Here is a 22,958-nt window from a genome sequence, read left to right as displayed (position 1 = left end):
TATTTATAAGTTTCCCACTACACAATGCCTATAATTAGGTATAGCCCCTCTCAACTCATAAATAAGAAGAGTTTACGTTTCAGTGCAGTCGAACCAATTTATTTCTGCATTGGCAATATTACTCATGCCAATTAAATTAATACTCAATCGACATTTCTCTATTATTTTTTATTTAATAAAAATATATTATGATATTATTCAGGAAAGCTACATAAAATTTGTGCACTTAAGATACATTAAATATTTGGATAGAACTGTAAAACTTTTTTATCAAGATAAAAATTATTGTTAAAGAATAAAAATACGAGCATAATTAAGAATAATGTATACTGAAATAATTATAAATATTCATTATAATTTATAATCAATCTGAAAAAGCCATATTTTAAAATAAAATAAACATATTTATAGTGTAAGGATGAAATAATTTGACATTCCAAAGGACTGAAATCCGGAATGTATAAGGATTAGCTGCACCTTCCGGTGAATTTATGAAGTTGAATTTACACGAATGAACAAAAATAAAAATAAAATAACGTGTGGATAATAGCCTCGCTATATAAACTCGTCCCAGTGGCTGGGCGGCCGGTAAGGTGAGTCATAAGTGCAGTTGGAGGCAGCCCTCAAACTAGTTCCACAATCCAGATTTGAGGCTCTGACTATATATACAGTAAAGTTTTCGTTTTTATTGGTTGCTCAGTCTTACTTTGTTGTTATCGCCCTAAGCACTTTCCCCAGTTCCCACGAGTCATGGAAGCTCTTCAAGCCTCATCTCTTCGAGCTTCCCCTCTAAAACCTCTCCAAAAACCCAAGTTCAATATCCATTTCCCCAATGCATCGAGACTCGTTCCCAGGGCAACCAAGAAATTTTCTTCCATCACCGCTTCATCCCCCACCGTATCTGCTCCCAAGCGCGAGAAGGACCCCAAAAAACGGGTCGTTATTACGGGTATGGGATTGGTTTCCGTTTTTGGGAATGATGTCGATGCTTATTACGATAAGTTGCTGGCTGGGGAAAGCGGGATCGGACTCATCGACCGGTTCGATGCTTCCAAGTTTCCTACCCGGTTCGCCGGTCAGATCCGGGGTTTCTCTTCTCAGGGTTACATTGACGGAAAGAACGATAGGCGACTTGACGATTGCTTGAGGTACTGCATTGTTGCAGGAAAGAAGGCTTTGGAAGATGCTGATCTCGGGGGCGATAAGTTATCCAAGGTGGGTTTTTTTCATTGGTTCTTGCTTGTTGAGTTTTGTTAATTGGGCTGTTTTGCTAGTGATTTGCATTTTTGTATGTTTTATTCCTGAACTAGAGACCCAAAGTTTATTCCTTTATTGGCTTGGCTTGCCTTGATGTGCGATTTTCACAAGAAAGAGTTGCTTCTTTATTTGCATGACTTTCGAACCTCAGCAAGATTTAATTTAACTTTACAAACCCTGATGCTTTTTGTGCTTGTTACCCGATTGTTCTTTTAGCATTATTGATTTTATTTGATTTCTATTTTTTGTGAGCATATTTACTGGAGTTTTATGTTTTATAGCATCGGTATAGTCGCCTGCATCAATCCTACCCTACAGAATGAAAAAGATATGTTGAGAGTGAAACCTGTTCTTAGAATTACATGAGTGCTTATAGGACTGTGGATTCATTATTTCTCTCGTCTGGTGTTTATATTATCAACTCACTTTTTATTTTGTGATTTAGCTTCGGCTCTTGTTAGCGGTGCTTCGTTAAACAATGTTCCTTTACTACTTTTTCTCCCTGTAATGCTTACAGAATTTTGAATACGTTGCAGATCGACAAGGAGCGAGCTGGAGTGCTAGTTGGAACTGGCATGGGTGGTCTAACAGTATTCTCTGACGGCGTCCAAAATCTGATAGAGAAAGGCTATAGAAAAATAACACCATTCTTCATTCCCTATGCTATAACAAACATGTCATCTGCCTTGCTAGCCATTGATCTTGGTCTCATGGGTCCAAATTATTCAATTTCAACTGCTTGTGCTACCTCCAATTATTGCTTCTATGCTGCTGCCAACCACATCCGTCGAGGTGAGGCTGAAATGATGATTGCTGGTGGAACTGAGGCTGCAATTATTCCTATTGGGCTGGGGGGCTTTGTTGCCTGCAGGGCATTGTCTCAAAGAAATGATGATCCTCAAACTGCTTCAAGACCATGGGACAAAGACCGAGATGGCTTTGTTATGGGTGAGGGTGCTGGAGTATTGGTAAGTTTACATACTAATCCTTTATATGCATCATTAGACTTCTTTTTTAGTTGTTATGTTGTTTATGTCTGTTTAGCACCTTGTTTTGGCTCCATTGGTGAACCTTGATACTGTTGTTAAGAGATGCTTTGTGGCCTGATGGGGATCCTGTCTATGTGGGGGTGAAGGGAGGGGGGTGAACACTTCCTTTACAATATCAAAATCTTTGTCATTGTATTGTGTTGTTTTATACTCATGGAACCTAATTCACTATCTATGTAAACTTTTGTACGCATTATTGTGGTCTTTTGTAGGAATGAAGTATAAATTTTCAGTGACTTGAGAATTCATGAAAAGTTTTCCAGTTATACTTGCATACTTTCCCCCTCTTTTTATCACTTTGAACTACTTGATTAATGAGACACAGTCTTGAGTCAGTGGATGCTGCTTTTCCATATAGATTCTTGGCTTGGTTGTTACTTGCTTACTGACCTTGAGCTGGGGGAAATGCCATAGCCTTTTATAATGAGTTGTTTATTTTGCTTTCCAGGTAATGGAAAGCTTGGAACATGCCATGAAAAGAGGTGCACCAATTATTGCTGAGTACTTAGGTGGAGCTGTTAATTGTGATGCTTATCATATGACCGATCCAAGATCTGATGGTCTTGGGGTGTCCTCATGCATTGAGAGAAGCCTTGAAGATGCTGGTGTGTCTCCTGAAGAGGTGATTCTATGCTTTTTCAACCAATTCTCATAATATATGATGCGAAAATCCAGTTAGGTTGTTCTGGTTTCTAGATATTCCTCTTCTCCCATGTTATGTTGTTTCTTTCTATCTAGGTTTGCTGACTCCTGTGTAGGCATTTAGAGTTGTTTTTTTTTTTTTTGGGGGGGTTCAATCGATACTACCAACAAGTTCTATGTTTTATGGTGTATTTAATGTCTGTCTTTGACTTGTCTTCACAAAATCTGTATCGAGATAACTTCTATTTTATCTATTAGATCCAGGTTCCAATTTTAAGTGAGACTGTAGAGAACCATTCTAATGGTTGCGGTTCATAAATCATTATAGTGACTAGTTAACACAGTGTTGTTGACTTCACTTCAATAATAGGTTTCAGAATATACGTGTTTTCTAAAATTTATGCATGGTTCCAAAGGTGGAAAAATTAGCGAACTAAGTAAGTTCCATATTTCAGGTAAACTACATAAATGCACATGCAACTTCTACTCTTGCTGGTGATCTGGCTGAGATAAATGCTATTAAAAAGGTATTCAAGAATACATCTGGCATCAAAATCAATGCAACAAAGGTACGTTTTCTTTCTCTTGCAAAATTTGAGATTACCATGCTGTGATGTTACGCTTTTGCTATTGGTTAAATGCTTTGATTTTTGTTTCAGTCGATGATAGGGCACTGTCTGGGTGCAGCGGGCGGTTTAGAAGCCATTGCCAGTGTGAAAGCCATTACCACGGGATGGCTGCATCCCTCCATAAACCAATTTGTATGTGCCAGGTTTAATGCACCTTGTTTGTTCTGTAAAGTGTATTAAAACTAACTTCAGATAGTATGTGCGAGTCTTGGTCATATATTGGTTTTCCTTTTTCATTAAAACTTTTATTTACAGTAATTCCCCATTACTTATTTTTCTTCAAATTGTCTACCAAGTCTCGAATATTTGATTTAATGGGGACCAAACCCCGCCTGAACTCTGTTTTGTTTTTTCAAATTTTTATGTTTATTTATGGCACCCCTTTTTGGTAACTCAATATTTTTTTACTACAACTTGGAAAAGAACATTTTGGGAGTGTTTAAAATATATTTGGTTCTTTCCTCTACTTCATGTTTAAATGCTAGATCTCTTTAGATACCTTGAAGTGCTAAATTTTTTGAATGCAGAATCCAGAGCCATCAGTTGAGTTTGACACTGTTGCCAACAAAAAGCAGCAGCACGAGGTTAATGTTGGTAAGACTCTTTATCCTTTCTTGGGAAGCACACCATCCCTGTCTATATACTTACATTTTGATAGATCCGGATCATCCAGAACCTGTGTGTTCTGTAATTCTAATCGACTTGTTCTTGTGGATTCAGCAATCTCAAATTCATTTGGATTTGGAGGACACAACTCGGTTGTGGCATTTTCAGCCTTCAAGCCATGAAAGTCTGTTACTACATGTTCTGCATTTGTTAGGAAAGATGATGATAGAGAATATTGATCCTTAAAAGAGCGAGTCAGGCATTTGTTTGTGGATGTGGAGGCTGCTTCAATCCTTGTGTAACTTTTCGTGAGAGCCAATTTGTGATTTTATCATTGTTGGAATGATTTTGAGTTGAATTCTAGCTTTAGCCTAGGAATTGGTGAACTCGTATATTTTCAACACCAACACGACTATATTTGATGAGGCAATTAATGAAGGAGAGATTTTGTTCTGTTTTAAATACGTATCATGTGAACTGGGTTGGTCTTCATTACTACTTTGATTGGATTTATATACTATTGGGTAATTCCCGCCTAAACAGAACCTCTCTGTCTGTGCTGCTTTAAGTGACCGATCTAAGTTAAGCCCTTTAACCTTGGGGAGTGATCTTCTCCTCCTCCTTTTACCTCCTTACTAGACCAAAGACTCCTTAACATCCCTCTTACATCTCTTCGCAGACCATCGTCCGATTTTTTTTTTCCCTCGACAGCATTTGAACCCCAAATCTCTGCAAAAGCACTAACACTATAATTTAATGCACAATCGACCTTTACTGGTGTTAAATTAAATTGAAACATATTCAATGTAATTTATGGTTGAGTTTAATCTCTCTCTCTTTTTTTTTTCTTTTTTTTTTAATGTCGGAATGGTTGTGAAGTTCAATAAATAACTAGATATGATTAATCACTACATATTTGAGGTGATAGTTCATAATAATAATAATAATTAGGGGTGAGTAAAATTCACTTTAATCAAAATATTTTATATTTTGAATTGTTTGAGTCAAATGACAGATTAGTGTAAATGTTTTTTGGTTACTGTCGATTTTCAAAATGAGTAAATTAGTTTCTCTCAATCAAAATAAAAACAAAATTTAAATATTTATAAAAATTCTAAAATTTGTATTTTTTAGAAAATATATAAAATTTAAAAATCTAGAGAATATATAAAGATAGTTAAAATTTTAAATTTTTGTCTAAAATAATAATTTTGAGACCTAAATAAATTAATTAACAATTTAAATTTATCCTATAATAAAATAAGACTCATTAACTCAATTATTTTATATATTTTTATTTGATTCAATCCAACTCATCCAAATAGTAATCAGCGAAATAACATTAGGCCCTCTGGCTCGGGATTTTCATAACAGATGGGTTTTATGGGAGCCCAATATTTATTTTGGATTACAATACCAAAAATCAAAATAAAAAAAGCAAAGCAAATCCGACTCCACTGGGGATCGAACCCAGAATCTCTGGTTCCGTAGACCAGCGCCTTATCCATTGGGCCATGGAGTCTTGGTTGTTGTACGCTTCGCACAATATTTATAATATATATACATTGACTCAATTCCCGCCACCATCATCTCACTTGTTCCCGCCAAAACCAGGGTCTAGGGCTGAGGAAGAAAAAGGAAAAGAAGCTCATCGAATTAGCACTTTGGTGTCAATACTGTAGTACAGTGAGAAGGAAAAAAAAAATGGAGTTGGGAGCTCAAGATTATGCTGATAGGAAGAAAGATATCAGCCAATTCCTGTCTCAAGATGTACTTTCCCCCATTCCCTTCTCTTCTATTCGTTTTCTGTTTTTTTTTTTTTTAAACGCTATCAATTTTAATAACGGTTTCATTTTTGTTTGTTTGTTTGTTCGATCAGATTTACCAAGATGAAATCAAGGCAATGATAAATCACAAGCGTCGCCGTCTCATCGTCAACATCTCCGATCTACACTCTTTTAACAACTTGGCTACTAGGTTCGCTCTCTTCTCCCATAACTTTCTTTTCTTTTTCTCCTCATCATTTTAAGCGTTGGTTTGTTTAAACTGATTTGGTTTTTTTGTTCATTGTTTTGAGTTTTTAGGATTCTGAAGAATCCGAGTGAATATATGCAACCTTTTTTCGATGCGGTGACTGAAGCTGCTAAAAGTATTGACCCAAAGTACTTGAAAGAAGGGGAAATAGTTCATGTGGGATTTGAAGGTCCTTTTGTTTCTCGTCGCGTCACACCCAGAGAGCTCCTTTCCGAATTTATTGGCTCCATGGTCTGCGTCGTTGGCATTGTTACCAAATGTATCGTTATTCTCGAATACTCCGCTCTTTTTGTTTCCTTTCAAGTTGAATCATAACTACACTATTATTTGTTTGTTCATATAATGTGCTAAAAGTTGAATCTAGGATTTTGTTAAAAGGAGGCACGTGCTTTGAAAACTGATTAGTTTGGGTATTGAAAATTCGCTAAATGATTTTTCTTTGTTTTGCTTTGTATTAACATGATCCTATCTCAATTTAGGTTCTCTGGTAAGACCGAAGGTTGTTAAAAGTGTTCACTTTTGTCCTGCCACTGAAAACTTCACCGTTAGGGAATATCGAGACATCACCTCCAACAATGGTTTGCCAACCGGATCCGTGTATCCTACCAGGGTAATTTCCATTGTCTAGATCTCCTCATATCTGTATGGGTATTGGATTAAGCATTGTCTAATGGGGAATATTCTTTCAGGATGAAAATGGAAACTTATTGGTGACTGAATATGGTTTGTGCCAATATAAAGATCACCAGACCTTGTCGATTCAAGAAGTACCTGAAAATGCTGCTCCTGGTCAGCTTCCTCGAACTGTTGATGTCATAGTTGAGGATGACCTGGTTGATTCATGCAAGCCTGGAGATCGTGTGGCTATTGTAGGGATATATAAAGCTCTTCCAGGAAAAAGTAAGGGCAGTGTGAACGGTGTTTTCAGGTATCACATATGTAGTGCATCATTTGGAAGTAATTTTTTATCATTATAACTCGGTTTTTCCAATATGCAAATCCTGAATGAGTAATTTTTTCAATGCAGGACTGTTCTTATAGCTAATAATGTCTCTCTGCTCAACAAAGAGGCTAATGCACCTATCTACAGCCCAGAGGACCTGAAAAATATTAAGAAGATAGCAGAGAGAGATGACACATTTGACCTGCTTGGTAACTCCCTTGCACCTTCAATATATGGGCATTCGTGGATAAAGAAAGCTGTGGTTTTACTAATGCTTGGTGGAGTGGAAAAGAATTTGAAGAATGGCACTCATTTAAGAGGGTTAGTTGTTCTCTTACTATTTAAGTATCTTTGAAGTTATATATCTGATAAATAGTTGCCCAACTGATTGTTATTCCTTCCTTTCAACTGCATCTTGATTTTTCTGATTGTATGCTTTATGCAGCTTTACCACTATGCCTTAAGATTAGGTAAACGCTAAAAATAAGCTAAAGTCTTGCTCTTTTTCAGGGACATTAACATGATGATGGTTGGAGATCCATCTGTTGCAAAATCCCAACTTTTAAGAGCAATCATGAACATTGCACCATTGGCTATTTCAACCACCGGTAGAGGTTCTTCCGGTGTTGGTTTGACAGCTGCTGTTACCTCCGACCAAGAAACAGGTAAAGCATTTCAATTGTTATAGCCTTGCTGCTTATAGTCCAAATTTTGGTGCTTTTGATGAAATTAAACATCTCTGTGTTCAGGAGAAAGAAGACTGGAAGCAGGTGCTATGGTCCTTGGTGATAGAGGTGTTGTATGCATTGATGAGTTTGACAAGATGAATGATCAAGATCGTGTTGCGATACATGAAGTCATGGAGCAGCAGACTGTAACTATCGCCAAAGCTGGTATCCATGCATCATTGAATGCTCGGTGCAGTGTAGTGGCTGCTGCAAACCCTATATATGGAACTGTAAGCGTATATTGGTTGCTAAGATGCATTTTCACTCTGCTAGAAAGGATGTACATCTTGAGTTTATACTAGTTATCGGTTCAATATGCAGTATGATCGTTCGTTGACTCCAACAAAGAACATTGGACTTCCAGACTCTTTGCTTTCTCGTTTTGATCTGCTGTTTATTGTATTGGATCAAATGGATGCTGATATTGATCGTCACATCTCTGAGCATGTCTTGAGAATGCATCGGTTTCGCTCTGCTATTGATGGAGGTAGGCAATGAGTTTTCTTGTGTTCCTAAGACTGTGGCACATGTACCTACTAAGGTAGTTAATGATGCAGGTGAGGCAGCTCTTGATGGAAGTTCAAGATATGGAAGAGAAGATGAAGCTGACACCGACTCATCTGTTTTTGTCAGGTATAATCGAATGCTGCATGGGAGGAAGACTGAAAGAGGTCGGAAGCTTGATAATCTTACTATAAAGTTCCTCAAAAAGTATATTCATTACGCAAAGCATAGGATTCAACCTGAGCTAACTGATGAGGTTGTGGATATTCTTTTCTTTTACTTAATCCATTTAGATTTTCCTCCCATTTGAATTACTTTCTAGTTTCTTCCTCTTTCTTCAGTTTTAATCATTAGAAATACTGTGGTAATTCTACAGTGTCTTCTCAGAAAGAAACATTCATTACATGTTAACTTTTCTCCCCAAGATCCCTACCATTCTTAACATACTTATCCTCAGCTTACTCTAAAGTTTTCTCATCTGCAGGCTTCAGAACAAATTGCAACAGCTTATGCAGATCTCAGAAATGCCAGTTCAAATGCAAAGGTTTGATTTTATAATCAGCTGACATATCTTGATATAGTTACCTCAATTGGTAAGTCTGATATGTGAGTGGTATTTGTAGACTGGTGGAACCCTTCCAATCACAGCTAGAACCTTGGAAACCATTATTCGTCTGTCAACTGCTCATGCAAAGTTGAAGTTAAGCAGAAAGGTAATGATTTCTTAAAAAGAAAGCAGCCCTCTACTTGTAATCTGATGGTATTGGGATTTGTGGCCATGTTCATATAGTTTTCTTTTCTGGAACTTGCTTTTATTTCTCTTTAATTTCCATTTTTATTCTTTAGGGTCAACCATAATCAAAACCATTATGGTGATTTCATGTTTGTCTTTGAATTGCATGTTTGCCTCTTGTGGCTGCTTCGTTATATTTCCTTTTGGGCTTATGTGTTTATTCACACTTCGATTGCATGATAATTTATCATGGCAGATTACGAAAGTTGATGTCGAAGCTGCTCTGAAAGTTCTAAATTTTGCTATTTATCATAAAGAATTGACTGAGATGGAGGATCGCGAACAAGAACGGGAAAGAGAACAACAGAGAAAACAAAGAGCTGATCGTCAAGGGTGAGAATGCTATAAGCCTTTCAAGAAATGTGGATTTTACAATTGCCCAATGCTTAAGTTTACAAACAAACATTACTTATTATAAGCTATTGGATTATCTGAATAGTGTAGATACTTCTCCATTTGTAAATTTGATCAGCAAATTAGTAAAGGCTTAAAATGTTTCCAGATGTGGCTCACCTTATCTTATTTTGCTTTAAATTAGCCAAACTGCAGATGCTATGGAAGTAGATGATCCTCCACTGGCCCAGCAGGCCACTGCTACTGGTTCTGTCGAAAGGTCTGTGTCCTACTAAACACTTCAAGTACAAGTTCACACATGTTTTCCCTCCAAATCAGCTCTACAGTTTCATGGGTTCATTTGATTTTCCTTTTTGTATCTCCTTGTTGATGGATTGCAGAATAGAAGCTTTTAAAACTATATTTGGTCAGCATATGCGTGCAAACCACAAGGAAACCGTATCTATTGCAGAAGTAGAGGATATAGTCAACGTAGGAGCTGACGTCCATTACTCGAGGGTTGAGATCATGTCTATATTAGAGGTAATGTTCAGATATCGTTGTTTGAGACTAGAATATTAGCATGAAGTTTTCGTATTCTAAATGATGTTTGACAATTTTTTATCCCCTTATTTGGTGTAACATTTTGAAGCTGGCACCAACAATTTCCATGTTTTGCATTCCAACTTGCCAATATACAGGAAGGGTATGCAATAACAGCCAGTATTTTTTTTTTTTCACAATTTTCAGAAATTGCAAGATGAGAATATATTGATGATAGCTGGAGAAACCGTGCATATGATAGTTTAAGATGTGTAAGAGAAGACCTGGATCAACCAAAATAAGCAGGTATGGAGCTGATCCTCTATGATGGTTCTGCTTCACTGTGACATGAAAGTTAAAATACTCATGATTTAGTCTAAGATCTTAAAAGAATTATCATGTCGTGTAGCTGATATTAGGTGAACTGAGAAGTGCTCAGAAATAGGTTTTACATATTCCAGAATTTGATGTAACATGTATTCTTTGGATCATCTGTTGTATGATAATTGGCCAATGCTTTAATGAAGTACTTGTAAGTTGGTTCTTTGGAACCTGATTTAAACGTTTTCTTTATTAATTAATGTATCAATTTTTTTTATTATCAATTTGACCTTTACTTTTTTAGTTAAAATTTAACTAATACATTTATGTTGGTTGCCGGTTATGTATATAATAAAATTTAAGAGTTGTTTTCAGCAAAATTTTTGATACAATGACATATTGGAACCCACCCATTGTTTGAAAAGTCAAAAAGGGTGGGCATTGAAAGTAGAAAGTAAGATTGGTTGGCAAGTTGGGTTAAAAGTTGGCATGGGATAATTGCAAATTTGGTCCCTAATTGTATAGGGACATTGCAAGTTGATCCTTGAACCTCAACTATAAATAGGCCTAACCATTTCTTACTTTCTTTATCCCATAATTGCAATTCTCTACTTAAGGCATTATTCTCTCTCTATTTGTAAATTTTACTTGTAATTTTTGGAGTGAAATATATTTAGTAGTGCCCGAGGACGTAGGCAAAATTTGCTGAACCTCGTTAAAATTTTGGTGTTTTTTATTATTTATTTGCATATTTTGTGAATGTGATTGTAGTAATTTATTGTGCTATTAAATTACGATAGAGGGATATTTTGGATAGGAAAGACTTGGTATTTAAGTGATCTTCGTGATCTACCTCTCTTTCCTGAGAATTGAACTTAGTGTGATTTTTCAGTACAATAATTTTACTCTTTCACACGCTTTCGCACAACAATTGGTACCAGAGCCAGATTCGTACTTGGGGAATACGACCGTTTACGGTACTATTCACGTTTACGGTACTATTTACGTATACGGCACTATTTACGTATATGGTATTATTCACGATATCTGATCGTTCACGATATGAGTTGGGATTGAGGAGAAAAAAATGGCAAAGATCGCCATCGCAAGGACTCATCGTGACAAATGCAAAATTTGAAGTAGAGAAATTTGACGGTACCAATAATTTTAGTATGTGGCAATGTGAGATCCTAGATGTCTTATGTCAGCAAGAGCTAGATATAGCTCTTGAAGAAAAACCTGACAAGATGGATGATAAGGCGTGTGGTACAATCCGCCTATGTTTGGCCAAAGAGCAGAAGTACTCTGTCATGAGGGAGACATCAGCGAAGAAGTTATGGGATACACTGAAAGAAAAGTTTTTAACGAAAAATCTTAAAAATAGGCTTTATATGAAAAAGAAACTTTATCGATTCACGTACGCACCCGGTATGTCGATGAATGACCATGTAAACTCATTCAATAAAATTTTAGTAGACTTGCTAAATTTGGATGAGAAATTTGAAGATGAAGACAAGGCATTATTGTTGTTGAATTCCCTTCCTGATGAATATGATCATCTTACCACCACATTGCTTCATGGGAAAGACACGATCACATTTGATGCAGTCTGTAGTGCGTTGTATAGATCTGAGACTCGAAAGAAAGATAAAAGAGATCACAGAGATACAACTGCAGAACTCTTAACAGTAAGAGGTCGTTCACACAGCAGCAAATCTGGTAGAAGAGGAAAGTCTAAAGGGAGACCCGTCCAAGATGAATGTGCCTTTTGCCGTGAAAAAGGGCATTGGAAAAAGAATTGTCCTAAGTTATAAAAGGGCAAGGCTATTTCTAATGCATGTGTAGCGGAGCATGATGAGGAGTCAGACTTTAGCTTGGTTGGCATGGCAATGGCATGTCAAACGGATGAGTGGATTTTGGATTCAGGATGTACTTACCATATGTGTCCTACTAAGGACTGGTTTTCTAGTCTTAAAGAGCTAGAAGGTGGAATTGTTCTTATGGGTAATGATAATGCTTGTAAGATAATGGGAGTAGGTACAGTCCAATTGAAGAATCACGACGGCTCAATCCAAGTCTTGACAGATGTTCGCTACGTACTTAGCCTAAAGAAAAATCTCATCTCATTAGGGGCCCTAGAATCTAAAGGGCTCATAATCACTTTGAGAGATGGATTACTAAAAGTAATAGCTGGGCAATTGATGGTGATGAAAGGCACAATAAAAAATAACTTGTACTTTTTAAATAGTACATTTATTGGATCAACATCAACAGTTTCTACAAAAGATGTAGATTCAGAGGCTACCAGATTATGGCATATGCGATTGGGACATGGTGAAAAAGCTTTGCAGACATTGGCGAAGCAAGACTTGTTGAAAGGTGCAAATTCTTGCAAAATGGAATTTTGTGAACATTGTGTTCTGGGCAAGCAGAAGAGGGTAAAATTTGGTCCAGCAATTCACAATACGAAAGGAATTCTAGACTACGTTCACAGTGATGTGTGGGGACCTACCAAAGTGGCTTCTTTGGGAGGTATGCACTATTTTGTTACTTTTGTTGATGATTATTCAAGAAAAGTATGGGTGTATCTAATGAAAAGAAAAAGTGAAGTTTTGGATGCATTTCTGAAATGGAAGAAGATGGTGGAGACTCAGACTGGTTGAAAGGTCAAACGACTTCGATCAGATAATGGTACTGAGTACAAAAACGATCTATTTCTACAAGTATGCCAAGATGAGGGCATTGTGCGATACTTCACCGTTCGGGATACACCATGAGAATGGGGTGGCAGACGCATGAATCGAACTATACTGGAGAAAGTTCGATGTATGTTGTCCAATGCTGGATTGGGCAAGGAATTTTGGGCTGAGACAGTTATATATGCGTGCCATCTAATTAACCGTTTGCCATCAGCTGCAATAAATGGAAAAACTCTTATGGAGATGTGGACTGGTAAATCACATCGATTATGATTCTTTACATGTATTTGGTTCCACTGCATATTATCATGTAAAAGAATCTAAGTTAGACCCAAGAGCAAAGAAAGCATTATTCTTGGTATAACTGATGGAGTAAAAGGATATCGTCTCTGGTGTCCTGATACAAGGAAGATTGTTTTCAGTAGAGATGTGACTTTTGATGAATCAACCATGTTAAAGTACAAGGATTCATAAAAGGATGACAAAACCAGTAGTACTTTACAGCAGGTGGAGCTTGAAAAGGTTAACGATGATCCAGCTAATATTGGAGGGACAAATGATGAAGAGGTTTCTACCCAAGAACCTCTACAGCAACAAGATTTAATTGTATATAGAAGGTCAAGAAGAGAGATTCGTAAGCCTGCTCGCTTCGATGATATAGTGGCCTATGCACTTCCAATTGCAGATGATGATGTTCCTTCTACTTACACAGAAGTAATAAGTAGCCCTGATGGTGTAAAGTGGAAGCAAGCAATGAATGAAGAAATGCAGTCTCTTCATAAAAATAAGACCTGGGAGTTGGTGACACTACCCAAGGGAAAGAAGGCAATTGGATGCAAATGGGTATATGCAAAGAAGGAAGGATTTCCTGATAAAAATGAAATTCGATACAAGGCTAGATTGGTAGCAAAGGGTTACGCTCAGAAAGAAGGAATACACTAAAATGAAGTGTTTTCTCCAGTTGTGAAGCATTCGTCTATTCGGATTTTGCTAGCCTTGGTTGTGCAATATGATCTTGAACTAGTTCAGCTTGATGTGAAGATCGCGTTTTTACACGGTGATTTGGAAGAAGAAATCTATATGACTCAGTCAGATGGATTCAAGGTTGCTGGAAAAGAAAATTGGGTTTGCAAATTGACAAAGTCGCTTTATGGATTGAAGCAATCTCCGAGGCAGTGGTACAAGCAATTTGATCAGTTCATGAAAGGGCAAAGGTACACAAGAAGCAAATTTGATCATTGTGTGTATTTTCAGAAGCTACAAGATGGAACTTTCATATACTTGCTCTTATATGTTGATGATACGCTAATAGCATCTAAGAGCAGAGTTAAGATTGAAAGATTGAAGACTCAACTCAATCTCGAGTTTGAGATGAAAGATCTAGGAGAAGCTAAAAAGATTCTCGGCATGGAAATATGGAGAGATAGAGCTCATGATAGAGTTAGCTTGTCTCGAAGCGATTTGAAGAAGGTATTATGTTAGTTTGGCATGAACAAGCGGACAAAACCGTAAGTACCCGCTGGCTTCTCATTTCAAACTTTCGTACAACTATCTCCTTCGGACGAATACGAACGAGAATACATGTTGCAAGTTCCATATTTTAATGCAAGTGGGTAGCTTGATGTATGCAATGGTGTGTACAAGACCCGACATTTCACAAAAGTTAGTATAGTGAGCAGGTATATGCATAATCCTGGAAAATGACATTGGCAAGCTGTGAAATGGATTCTACGGTATATTCAGAAGACCGTAGGTTTTGGATTATTGTTCAAGTAGGATAATACACTTGGTAAATGTGTTATTGGGTACGTTGATTTTGACTATGCCGGTGATTTGGACAAGCGAAGATCAACCACCGGTTATGTGTTTACACTTGTTGGAGGACCAATAAGTTGAAGTCTACATTATCTCATTGTTGCGTTGTCAACCACGAGCCGAGTACATGGTCATGTAAGGAGAGGTAGAAGGAGGCTATTTGGTTACAAGGTATGGCTAAAACCTTGGGATTGGTTCAGAGCATATTAACGTGTATTGTGATAGTCAAAGTGCTATTCATTTAGCAAAGAATCAAGTCTATCATGCACGCATAAAGCATATCGACGCACGATTCCATTTTGTGCGGAAATTATTGAAGAGGGAAAATTTGTCTTCGTAAGATCAAGACCGCAGATAATCCCACGATATGATGACCAAGGTGGTAATAAAGAACCAAGTTCGAACATTGTTTGAACTTGATTAATATCTGCAAGTTTAACAGTTGAAGAATGCACTATCAAGTATTGTTGTCAAAGGCGAGAAGAATTGTGTGAAGATAAGATTATCCTAATCAAATCTTCAAGGTGGAGATTATTGGAACCCACCCATTGTTTGAAAAGTCAAAAGGGTGGGCATCGAAAGTAGAAAGTAAGATTGGTTGGCAAGTTGGGTTAAAAGTTGGCATGGGATAATTGCAATTTTGGTCCCTAATTGTATAGGGACATTGCAAGTTGATCCTTGAACCTCAACTATAAATATGCCTAACCATTTCTTACTTTCTTCATCCCATAATTGCCATTCTCTACTTAAGGCATTATTCTCTCTCTATTTGTAAATTTCACTTGTAATTTTTGGAGTGAAATATATTTGGTAGTGCCCGAGGACGTAGGCAAAATTTGCTGAACCTCGTTAAAATTCTGGTGTTCTTTATTATTTATTTGCATATTTTGTGAATGTGATTGTAGTGATTTATTGTGCTATTAAATTACGATAGAGGGATATTCTGGCTAGGAAAGACTTGGTATTTAAGTGATCTTCGTGATCTATCTCTCTTTCCTGGGAATTGAACTTAGTGTGATTTTTCAGTATAATAATTTTACTCTTTCACACGCTTCCGCACAACATGACATTGATAAGAGGTTTGATATGAAATATTTGTATGACACCAAATTCGAATTTTAAATAAAAAATTCAGACCATTCATATGTCGAATTATATTATCATATATTTAGTTTTAGAAATACGCAAAAACTAAGAGGGAAAAAAACCCTTACGGCCTTAGGCACAAAACGTATATAGGAGTTGTTGTATGAAGAGAGGAAAGAAAAAAAAAAACAAAATTGAAAACATCTACATAAATTGAACTGTTTTAACGCTTAAACAAAATTTCTCTTATTTTATTCTTCTGGTTAGTGTGTGTTTTGTTTTTAACATCCCCTTTTCAGCACAGTACCTGTTCCATATTTGCTATGAGAAAGCTAAACGAACAAAAAAGAATAAATAAATCAAGATTTTATTAACATTCAATTAACTTAAAAATAACAATGAAATTTACAGAGAACGAAACTAGTTGGCAAATGAAAGGAAATGGAAACTGGATAACAGTATTCACCAAAGGAATTAAAATCAAAAGAAGCAGCCAAATGCAAGCATAGAAGCTAAGGCAGTAGCAAGTGCGGCCGGAACACCCAGAGCCACTCCGCCACTTTCCATTGGTGAGGGTGCAACCGCTCCTTGGTCCTCCCTCAAACCCATCGCTCCGCTCGCAACAAGTGTGATGTAGGCAATCAAAATCATGCTCATTTTGCTTCCCTCCATTTCTCACAAATTACCCAAGTGAGAGAAGCTATATGTATATATTGAACAGAATCTTTTAACTGCAATGGAACTCTTTTATAGACGAAGCTCTAATATTCAAACTAATTGCCAGCTTTGTTTTGCTGGTTTAACCACAAACAAAATCATTTCAAGGCACTGTCATCTAATTATTTTATTTTAATTTCCTTTGTAAACTGTATACCAGCCTGGACTGATAACTCATTCTAGCCAAGCTTTTTTGCTTATTCTCATTCCCATAATTTGGGTTTTGGTTGAATTATTTTTTGAAACTTAAACTTTACGCCGGCATTATTATATATTTCAATAATTTTCACTCATTTTGAAACAGTATGTTGGGAATTTGGAAATGAGGAACATGTTAGAGAATCAGCTTAAAGATTGTTCACCATGAGAAAATAGGGCATTATATGGGTATCTCAAGGCTTAAGACATTAGTTAACATAAAAGTAACATGGTTAGTAGCCTAAACATATAAATTAATTATTAGATTGGTAGTGGTTGGTTTGTTAAGCATCTTCTTTGTAATTCCTTTTGGAAGCACTACGCACTTTACCCATAGCTGGAAATGGTGATGATCATCTTTTATTAAAAGAAAATTATAATAAAGTGGGGAAAAGATCAAAGTAATTCAATTATGGAAATACTTGAATCAAAACACCAAAGAGAGACTTTGAGTGGATGGAATATTGGGAATAGAGACCATGTTCCAGTGTAGGAGGAATTTTGTAATGTGCCCCAAATTTAACTGCATAAACATCATACTGCTTTGAATGGGGCCATGAGAGATTTCTGTAATGATGATATCACACTCATAGGTCATAGCTTGAATCCCCAGTGAGACCAATGTTGTTTTTGGGTTATTAACAATGCGGCTACTTCTGTCCTTCATTGGATTCCTGAACATACTTATGGCTGAACCATGCCTGGCGAATTGGGTTCCAAACCTTTGCTGTAATTTTTTCTGTTAATATTTTGAGGAATGTTTGAAAAAAAGCATAATACTTTCTACTTCTTTTTTATTAATTTAGTCCTCAACCTTTAAAAAAATTCAAATTCAATCATCAATCTTTTAATACAACATCAAATTTATGTTTTCCTAATGAAAATATTAATTACAATTTTAAATTTATTAAAAAACATCAAAAACAAATGGTGCAAACTCCAAATCCAAACCCAAAAAGTTCAAAACATTGTGAAGTTTGGGCCATGACATTGACAGAGAGCCCAATAGTAAATTGGATAAATTGGAATTTTTTTTGTTTAGTTCAGCAAAATAAAAGAGAAATTATTTACGTCCTGCACCATGAGCATTATGTCGGATCGCCGGACAACTTGTCAACGAGGGGAAGATGAGCTAAGAGAGATTGAGGTTCTCATAATCTCAGCTCAAGACCTCAAGAACGTGAAGCACTTGACCAAAATGAGAGCCTACGCGGTTGTCTACGTGGAAAAGGACTTCCACATGGTCAAAACCCAAGTGGACGAGCATGGAGGGACCAACCCCACATGGAACCAAGTGGTGATGGTGAAGTTCCACGCCAAGCTGGCGGAGAAGGACGTGTTGGCGGCGGTGAACGTCGACATATACGCGCATGGTCACGTGAGGGAGAAGCCAGCGGGGAGTGCCAGGGTTTTACTTTGCGATGTCTTGAAAGGAGGGGATGCTTCGGATCCCGTGGATAACCCGATTCAGTGCTTGACGGTGCAGGTTTGGAGGAGTTCGGGTAGGCCGCAAGGGTTGCTTAACTTGTGGGTTCCTCCAACTGGGAGGTTCTTGATGAGGAGAGAGTCTTTGTCGTTTAGCGTGAAGGAGGTGGCGGATGAAGAAATGGTCGAAAGAGAGGTGGCAACGTCTCTAGGAGGTGGTGGAGCGGTGGTGGAGAGGAGGGTGGATTAGTGGCGGTGACAATGGGTTGCTGTTCTCTTATGCATGTAAGACGTGTGTCGAAATGGGGCTTCGTTGTTTAGTAGAGTTGCTTTATGCTATGTTTCTCTTTTGTGTTTTTTTGTTTTTGTTTTTCATGGACATGGAGTATAACAAAGTGTAGGTTAAAGATTTGTTTGAATTTCTCTCCTCGTAGTTTTAAAATTCGTTCCTCTTGATAAACTTACAAAACCTGAAAATTTAATTAGTGGATTTACTCCCGTGAATACTTTAAGAAAAAAAAACTTGAATTTTCAAATTTTAGATGAAAAAAGTAATGCAAAATTTAAATTAAAAAAAAAGGCCTTTCTTCTATTTTTTTAATTACACAATTATCTTAATCCGATTTAAATTCTGTTTAAATTGAAGTAATAGTAGTGCAATAGTAATAATCTCAAGATTCGAAGAGTTAATTTTGAACCTTGTTTATAAATACAATAGAATTTTGAAATGTTGGAGAATCTATCCTAACAGTTAATTTTAGACCCGTATCACGGTGAGATTTTTTATTATTATTTTTGACAAAGACTTCTGATATCCCTTAATTGTATGGCATTGATTGGACTCTAAACCCTTCCATCATTATTTTTTACATTTATAATATTTGAATCCCAAACTGATTTCCATTCCAACTAATAAACAAGTCCTTATACACTTGATACTAGTATAAACAAATCATGGTTGATGTATGGGCTATGTTTTCCAGTTGCGGTGACTAACTACTGTGGGTTGATAATGAGACTGTGAAGATGTATTAATAAAGTTTTAGGGTCATCTGGTGTTTTCTCTTCTTCTGACCCATATAGATCAACCTTGTATCGGACCTTAGATCTCACTTTTGGTGATATAGTAAAAATAGTCAGCTCCATCAAACACTGGACTCCGTGGCCCAATGGATAAGGCGCTGGTCTACGGAACCAGAGATTCTGGGTTCGATCCCCAGCGGAGTCGTTCTTTTTAATTTTTCAGCAGGTGATGTCGTGGCCAAGTCAAGAGTTCCCTTCCACTACTTTGTCCATTCAGCCGAGTCTGTAAGCGTGACCATGAAGGATCTTTATGTTTTATTTTTAATAATTTCTGAGTTTTATTTAGACCAGCTAAAAGTTTTATCTTTTTTTAATTTTTCATATAAGTCTTCTATTTTTTCAGATAAGTTAGGAAAGAAGTTTATTCCATAATTAATTATACCTAAAAATTGTTGAAGTTATTTTTGGTTTTTAATTTCTTCTGAAAATTCTTTTATTTTTACTATAATATGATCTTGTAGTTTAAGACCATCAGTCGATAAATTTAAACCTAAAAATTCTATTTCTGTTTTTTCTAATTCTATTTTCTTAGGGCTCAAAATAATTCCATGTTTTATAAATTCTTGGGAGATAATATTTAAATGTTTTCTATGCTTTTCCAGTGTTTTTGAAAATATTAATATATCGTCTATATAAACTACACAAATTTTTTTATATTTATTAAATATAGAATCCATCCATCTTTGGAAGATTTGAGGTGCATTACATAATCCAAATGGCATTACTCTCCATTGATAATGACCATTAGGTGCGCTAAAGGCTGTTAATGGTTTAGATTCATCAGTTAGCATTATTTGCTAAAATCCTGATTTACAATCAAATTTACTGAAATATTTTGCTTGTTTAGCTTGATTTATTAAAACATCTTTCCGTGGAATAAAGTATCCATCAAAAATAGTATTTTGGTTTAGTCTTTTATAATTAATTACCATTCTAGCTTTTCCTCTTTTTATTTCAGCATGGTTTATTATAATAAAAGCTGGACTTGAGTGTGGACTATTAGTTTTTTCTATTACTCCTTTTTCCAATAATTCTTTGATTTGTATATCAAATTCATCTATATCTTGTTTAATATAGATCATAGGTTTGATTCTAATTATTTTATTAGGATTCTTTAATTTTATTTCACAATATCTTGGACTATTTTCCCATAATTTTAATGGTTCTTCACTAAAATTATTTTCTAGAATTTAATCAAATATGATTTAATTTTAAGTAAATATTATTCTTGATGCATATGATGAAGAAGATCCAGTTGGTTGTCTTACCATTGGATAAGGAACATAATATCCTTGATTAGGATAGAATCCTCATTATCTGTGAGTAAATCCCTGATTGGGAGTAAATCCCTGATTGGGAGTAAATCCTTGATTAGGATTTATCTGCTTTCTTTTGTTGGGTTTTTTATGGACAGTAGTCCATTCCCCGACTTGTTCTAGAGGTTTTTTACCTCTATCCATAAGGCCTGCTAAGATAATCAGCAATAATATTATTAGTACCTTTGATATATAAAACTTCAAAATTGAAACTACATAAATCATTATACCATCTAATTCTTCTTGATACACTTTCTAGACTATTATTAGTCAGAAATTGTTTGACTGCCTGGTTGTCAGTTTTTATAATAAAATTTTCAGTTGCTAAATATAAAATTAGATTTCTAAACTATTTTTCGATGCCCCGTTTAGGCTCTTTACATTACTATAAATAGCAATGTAAAGAGCCTAAACGGGGCATCGAAAAATAGTTTAGAAATCTTTCCTTTTACTTTCAGTATCCTCTCGGTAAACAACCTTTCCTTGTAAAAATCTTTCCTTTTATGTTTAATAAAATATCGATCTTCCGCAACCTACTTAGCAAGTAATTGGTATCAGAGGGCCCCGGAGTTACGGTTCTTGGAGGAATTCATATCATAATACTCATTTGTAAGTTCTTATCTTTAATTTACAATCCAGTTAATTTCGTGGTTGTTTATCTTGAAAACCATATATCTGTTATTTTGTCTAACTTTTGCCTTTTTCAGTCTAGGTGAGAGACAATAGGCCTTTGTGTGTTAAGACAAAATAATATAACAGACGGTTTTAGGTACCAAAGATAAGTAACATGGAAGAGACAGATTATTTATATAAAGATAAAACTTGCAATCATATTATGCATATAAATTCTAAACAAGAAAATAATATTTCGGCCCTTAGTAAAGGATTTAATAGTTTAATAGATATAACATCTATATATTATAACAAAATATATAATAAAGTCTGTAACGTCCCCCTACCTGAGACCGTTGCCGGAGTCAAGCAGGAGACATTACAAAACTTATCATAGCACTTAAACAGTTTTCGTAGTAAACTATCCATCTGCATCATGGTCGCTAAAAAAATCATATCTCGAGTTACGAAACTCAAAATCCAATTCCGTAAATTTTCCCTGAAACTAGACTCATATATCTACTTACTAATTTTTTTCTAGAATTTTTGGTCAGGCCAATTAGTACAGTTTATTAGAAGAAGTCTCCCCTGTTTCAGGGTTCGGCTACTCTGACCCTTGTGCACTACAAATCAAATTTCTTCCTTTACAGAAATCCAATGACTATGCCATTTCTTTCAATTAAAAATAGACTCAATAAGGAATCCATACAAATAAAGTTTGAGTCCTAATTCTTAATACACAATTTATGGTGAATTTCTAAAGTCAGAACAGGGAATCCATAAATTGTTCTAACCCTATTTCACCAAAACGTAAATATCTCATAAAATACAACTCTTTTACCTATTTTGTTTCTTCCATATAAAAATAGATTCATTAAGCTTCAATTACATATTTTATTCATCATATAATTCACTTTATACTATTTTTGGTATATTTTCAAAGTTGGACTACTGTTACTGTCCAAATCTGTTTTAGTATAAAATGTTGATAATTAAGTTTATAACATCGTCATTTCTTCTCTCTACAACATTTACCAACAATTCCTCTTATTACTCTTCACTAACATATCAAAACATACCATACTTAAGGTTTTGGTAACATTTACAAAACATACCAAAATATCATTTAACAACTTAGATACTTTCAAAATAACCAAAAGACATCCTAGGTACAATGCCATTTTCCAAAAGATAGAAACTTCACCAATTTGAGTTTGGGGATCGGCTTGTATATCGAGTCCTTATACTTTCAGATTTAGCCTAGCACTGCACGAAATAAACCCGCCTCAGTGGTATTTCTATAAACAATAGCTTAATCAACTTTAAGACATGGTAATTCAAACACATTATTGCTATTATTCAATATCAATCAGTACTTTAATAACCTTTACTTTATTTACCGTTATTAACATAACTCGGACACTAACGGATACACGGATCCAACCCACACTTCGGGATAAGCACATAGTGCTTCATCGAACAAACCGAACTTTAACATTATAGTACATAAAGTACTTCATCGGAACAAATCCGAACTTTAACAAGAGTCGACACATAGTGTCTCATCGACTCAATGTCGGAATATCCCTATACTTCCAATTCCTATGACATGTCAACTATATCCC

General features: G+C 35.8%; 3 protein-coding genes and 2 non-coding genes across 6 annotated transcripts; 4 read left to right on the top strand and 1 right to left on the bottom strand.

The window, feature by feature from the left end:
• The first annotated feature begins 436 nt into the window (after positions 1-436).
• On the top strand, positions 437-4,645 carry LOC108453653 (3-oxoacyl-[acyl-carrier-protein] synthase I, chloroplastic). The gene is made up of 7 exons (XM_017751890.2): positions 437-1,215; positions 1,794-2,225; positions 2,755-2,928; positions 3,404-3,517; positions 3,608-3,709; positions 4,105-4,171; positions 4,298-4,645. Exons 1-7 carry the CDS (start codon positions 751-753, stop codon positions 4,363-4,365), a joined length of 1,422 nt encoding a protein of 473 aa, XP_017607379.1. The 5' UTR covers positions 437-750; the 3' UTR covers positions 4,366-4,645.
• Positions 4,646-5,632: 987 nt separating this feature from the next.
• TRNAR-ACG (transfer RNA arginine (anticodon ACG)) lies at positions 5,633-5,705 on the bottom strand. Its single transcript has one exon. It is a non-coding gene; the product is annotated as a tRNA-Arg (tRNA).
• Positions 5,706-5,797: 92 nt separating this feature from the next.
• Positions 5,798-10,666, top strand: LOC108450649 (DNA replication licensing factor MCM3-like). 2 transcript variants are annotated; one of them, XM_017748367.2, is made up of 16 exons: positions 5,798-5,953; positions 6,063-6,160; positions 6,268-6,476; positions 6,697-6,827; positions 6,907-7,145; positions 7,245-7,481; positions 7,671-7,825; positions 7,910-8,118; positions 8,210-8,375; positions 8,446-8,648; positions 8,877-8,936; positions 9,016-9,105; positions 9,382-9,518; positions 9,724-9,798; positions 9,920-10,061; positions 10,269-10,666. In XM_017748367.2, the coding sequence occupies exons 1-16, from the start codon at positions 5,888-5,890 to the stop codon at positions 10,326-10,328; spliced, it is 2,277 nt and encodes a 758-aa protein (XP_017603856.1). In that variant the 5' UTR covers positions 5,798-5,887; the 3' UTR covers positions 10,329-10,666. The 2 variants fall into 2 exon arrangements, 1 of the variants encoding a protein (XP_017603856.1); XR_008283239.1 differs by lacking the exons at positions 9,016-9,105; positions 9,382-9,518; positions 9,724-9,798; positions 9,920-10,061; positions 10,269-10,666 and having other exon boundaries at positions 8,522-8,648.
• Positions 10,667-17,987: 7,321 nt separating this feature from the next.
• On the top strand, positions 17,988-18,572 carry LOC108451250 (uncharacterized). The gene has a single exon (XM_017748963.1). The coding sequence runs from the start codon at positions 17,988-17,990 to the stop codon at positions 18,570-18,572; it is 585 nt and encodes a 194-aa protein (XP_017604452.1).
• A 905-nt stretch (positions 18,573-19,477) lies between these two features.
• On the top strand, positions 19,478-19,550 carry TRNAR-ACG (transfer RNA arginine (anticodon ACG)). Its single transcript has one exon. It is a non-coding gene; the product is annotated as a tRNA-Arg (tRNA).
• Positions 19,551-22,958: the final 3,408 nt, after the last annotated feature.

Source organism: Gossypium arboreum, chromosome 5, assembly GCF_025698485.1.
Source record: "Gossypium arboreum isolate Shixiya-1 chromosome 5, ASM2569848v2, whole genome shotgun sequence".
Classification (NCBI taxonomy): domain Eukaryota; kingdom Viridiplantae; phylum Streptophyta; class Magnoliopsida; order Malvales; family Malvaceae; genus Gossypium; species Gossypium arboreum.
This window is presented reverse-complemented; position numbering and strand designations above follow the sequence as displayed.

Bases quoted from the DNA above. Each gene is read 5' to 3' on its own strand.
- LOC108451250 (XM_017748963.1), top strand. From the start codon at position 17,988: ATGTCGGATCGCCGGACAACTTGTCAACGAGGGGAAGATGAGCTAAGA.
- LOC108453653 (XM_017751890.2), top strand. From the start codon at position 751: ATGGAAGCTCTTCAAGCCTCATCTCTTCGAGCTTCCCCTCTAAAACCT. The intron at 1,216-1,793 runs GTGGGTTTTTTT...AATACGTTGCAG, and splicing joins GGGGCGATAAGTTATCCAAG to ATCGACAAGGAGCGAGCTGG. The intron at 2,929-3,403 runs GTGATTCTATGC...TCCATATTTCAG, and splicing joins CTGGTGTGTCTCCTGAAGAG to GTAAACTACATAAATGCACA.
- LOC108450649 (XM_017748367.2), top strand. From the start codon at position 5,888: ATGGAGTTGGGAGCTCAAGATTATGCTGATAGGAAGAAAGATATCAGC. The intron at 8,119-8,209 runs GTAAGCGTATAT...TTCAATATGCAG, and splicing joins CAAACCCTATATATGGAACT to TATGATCGTTCGTTGACTCC. The intron at 9,106-9,381 runs GTAATGATTTCT...TTATCATGGCAG, and splicing joins AGTTGAAGTTAAGCAGAAAG to ATTACGAAAGTTGATGTCGA.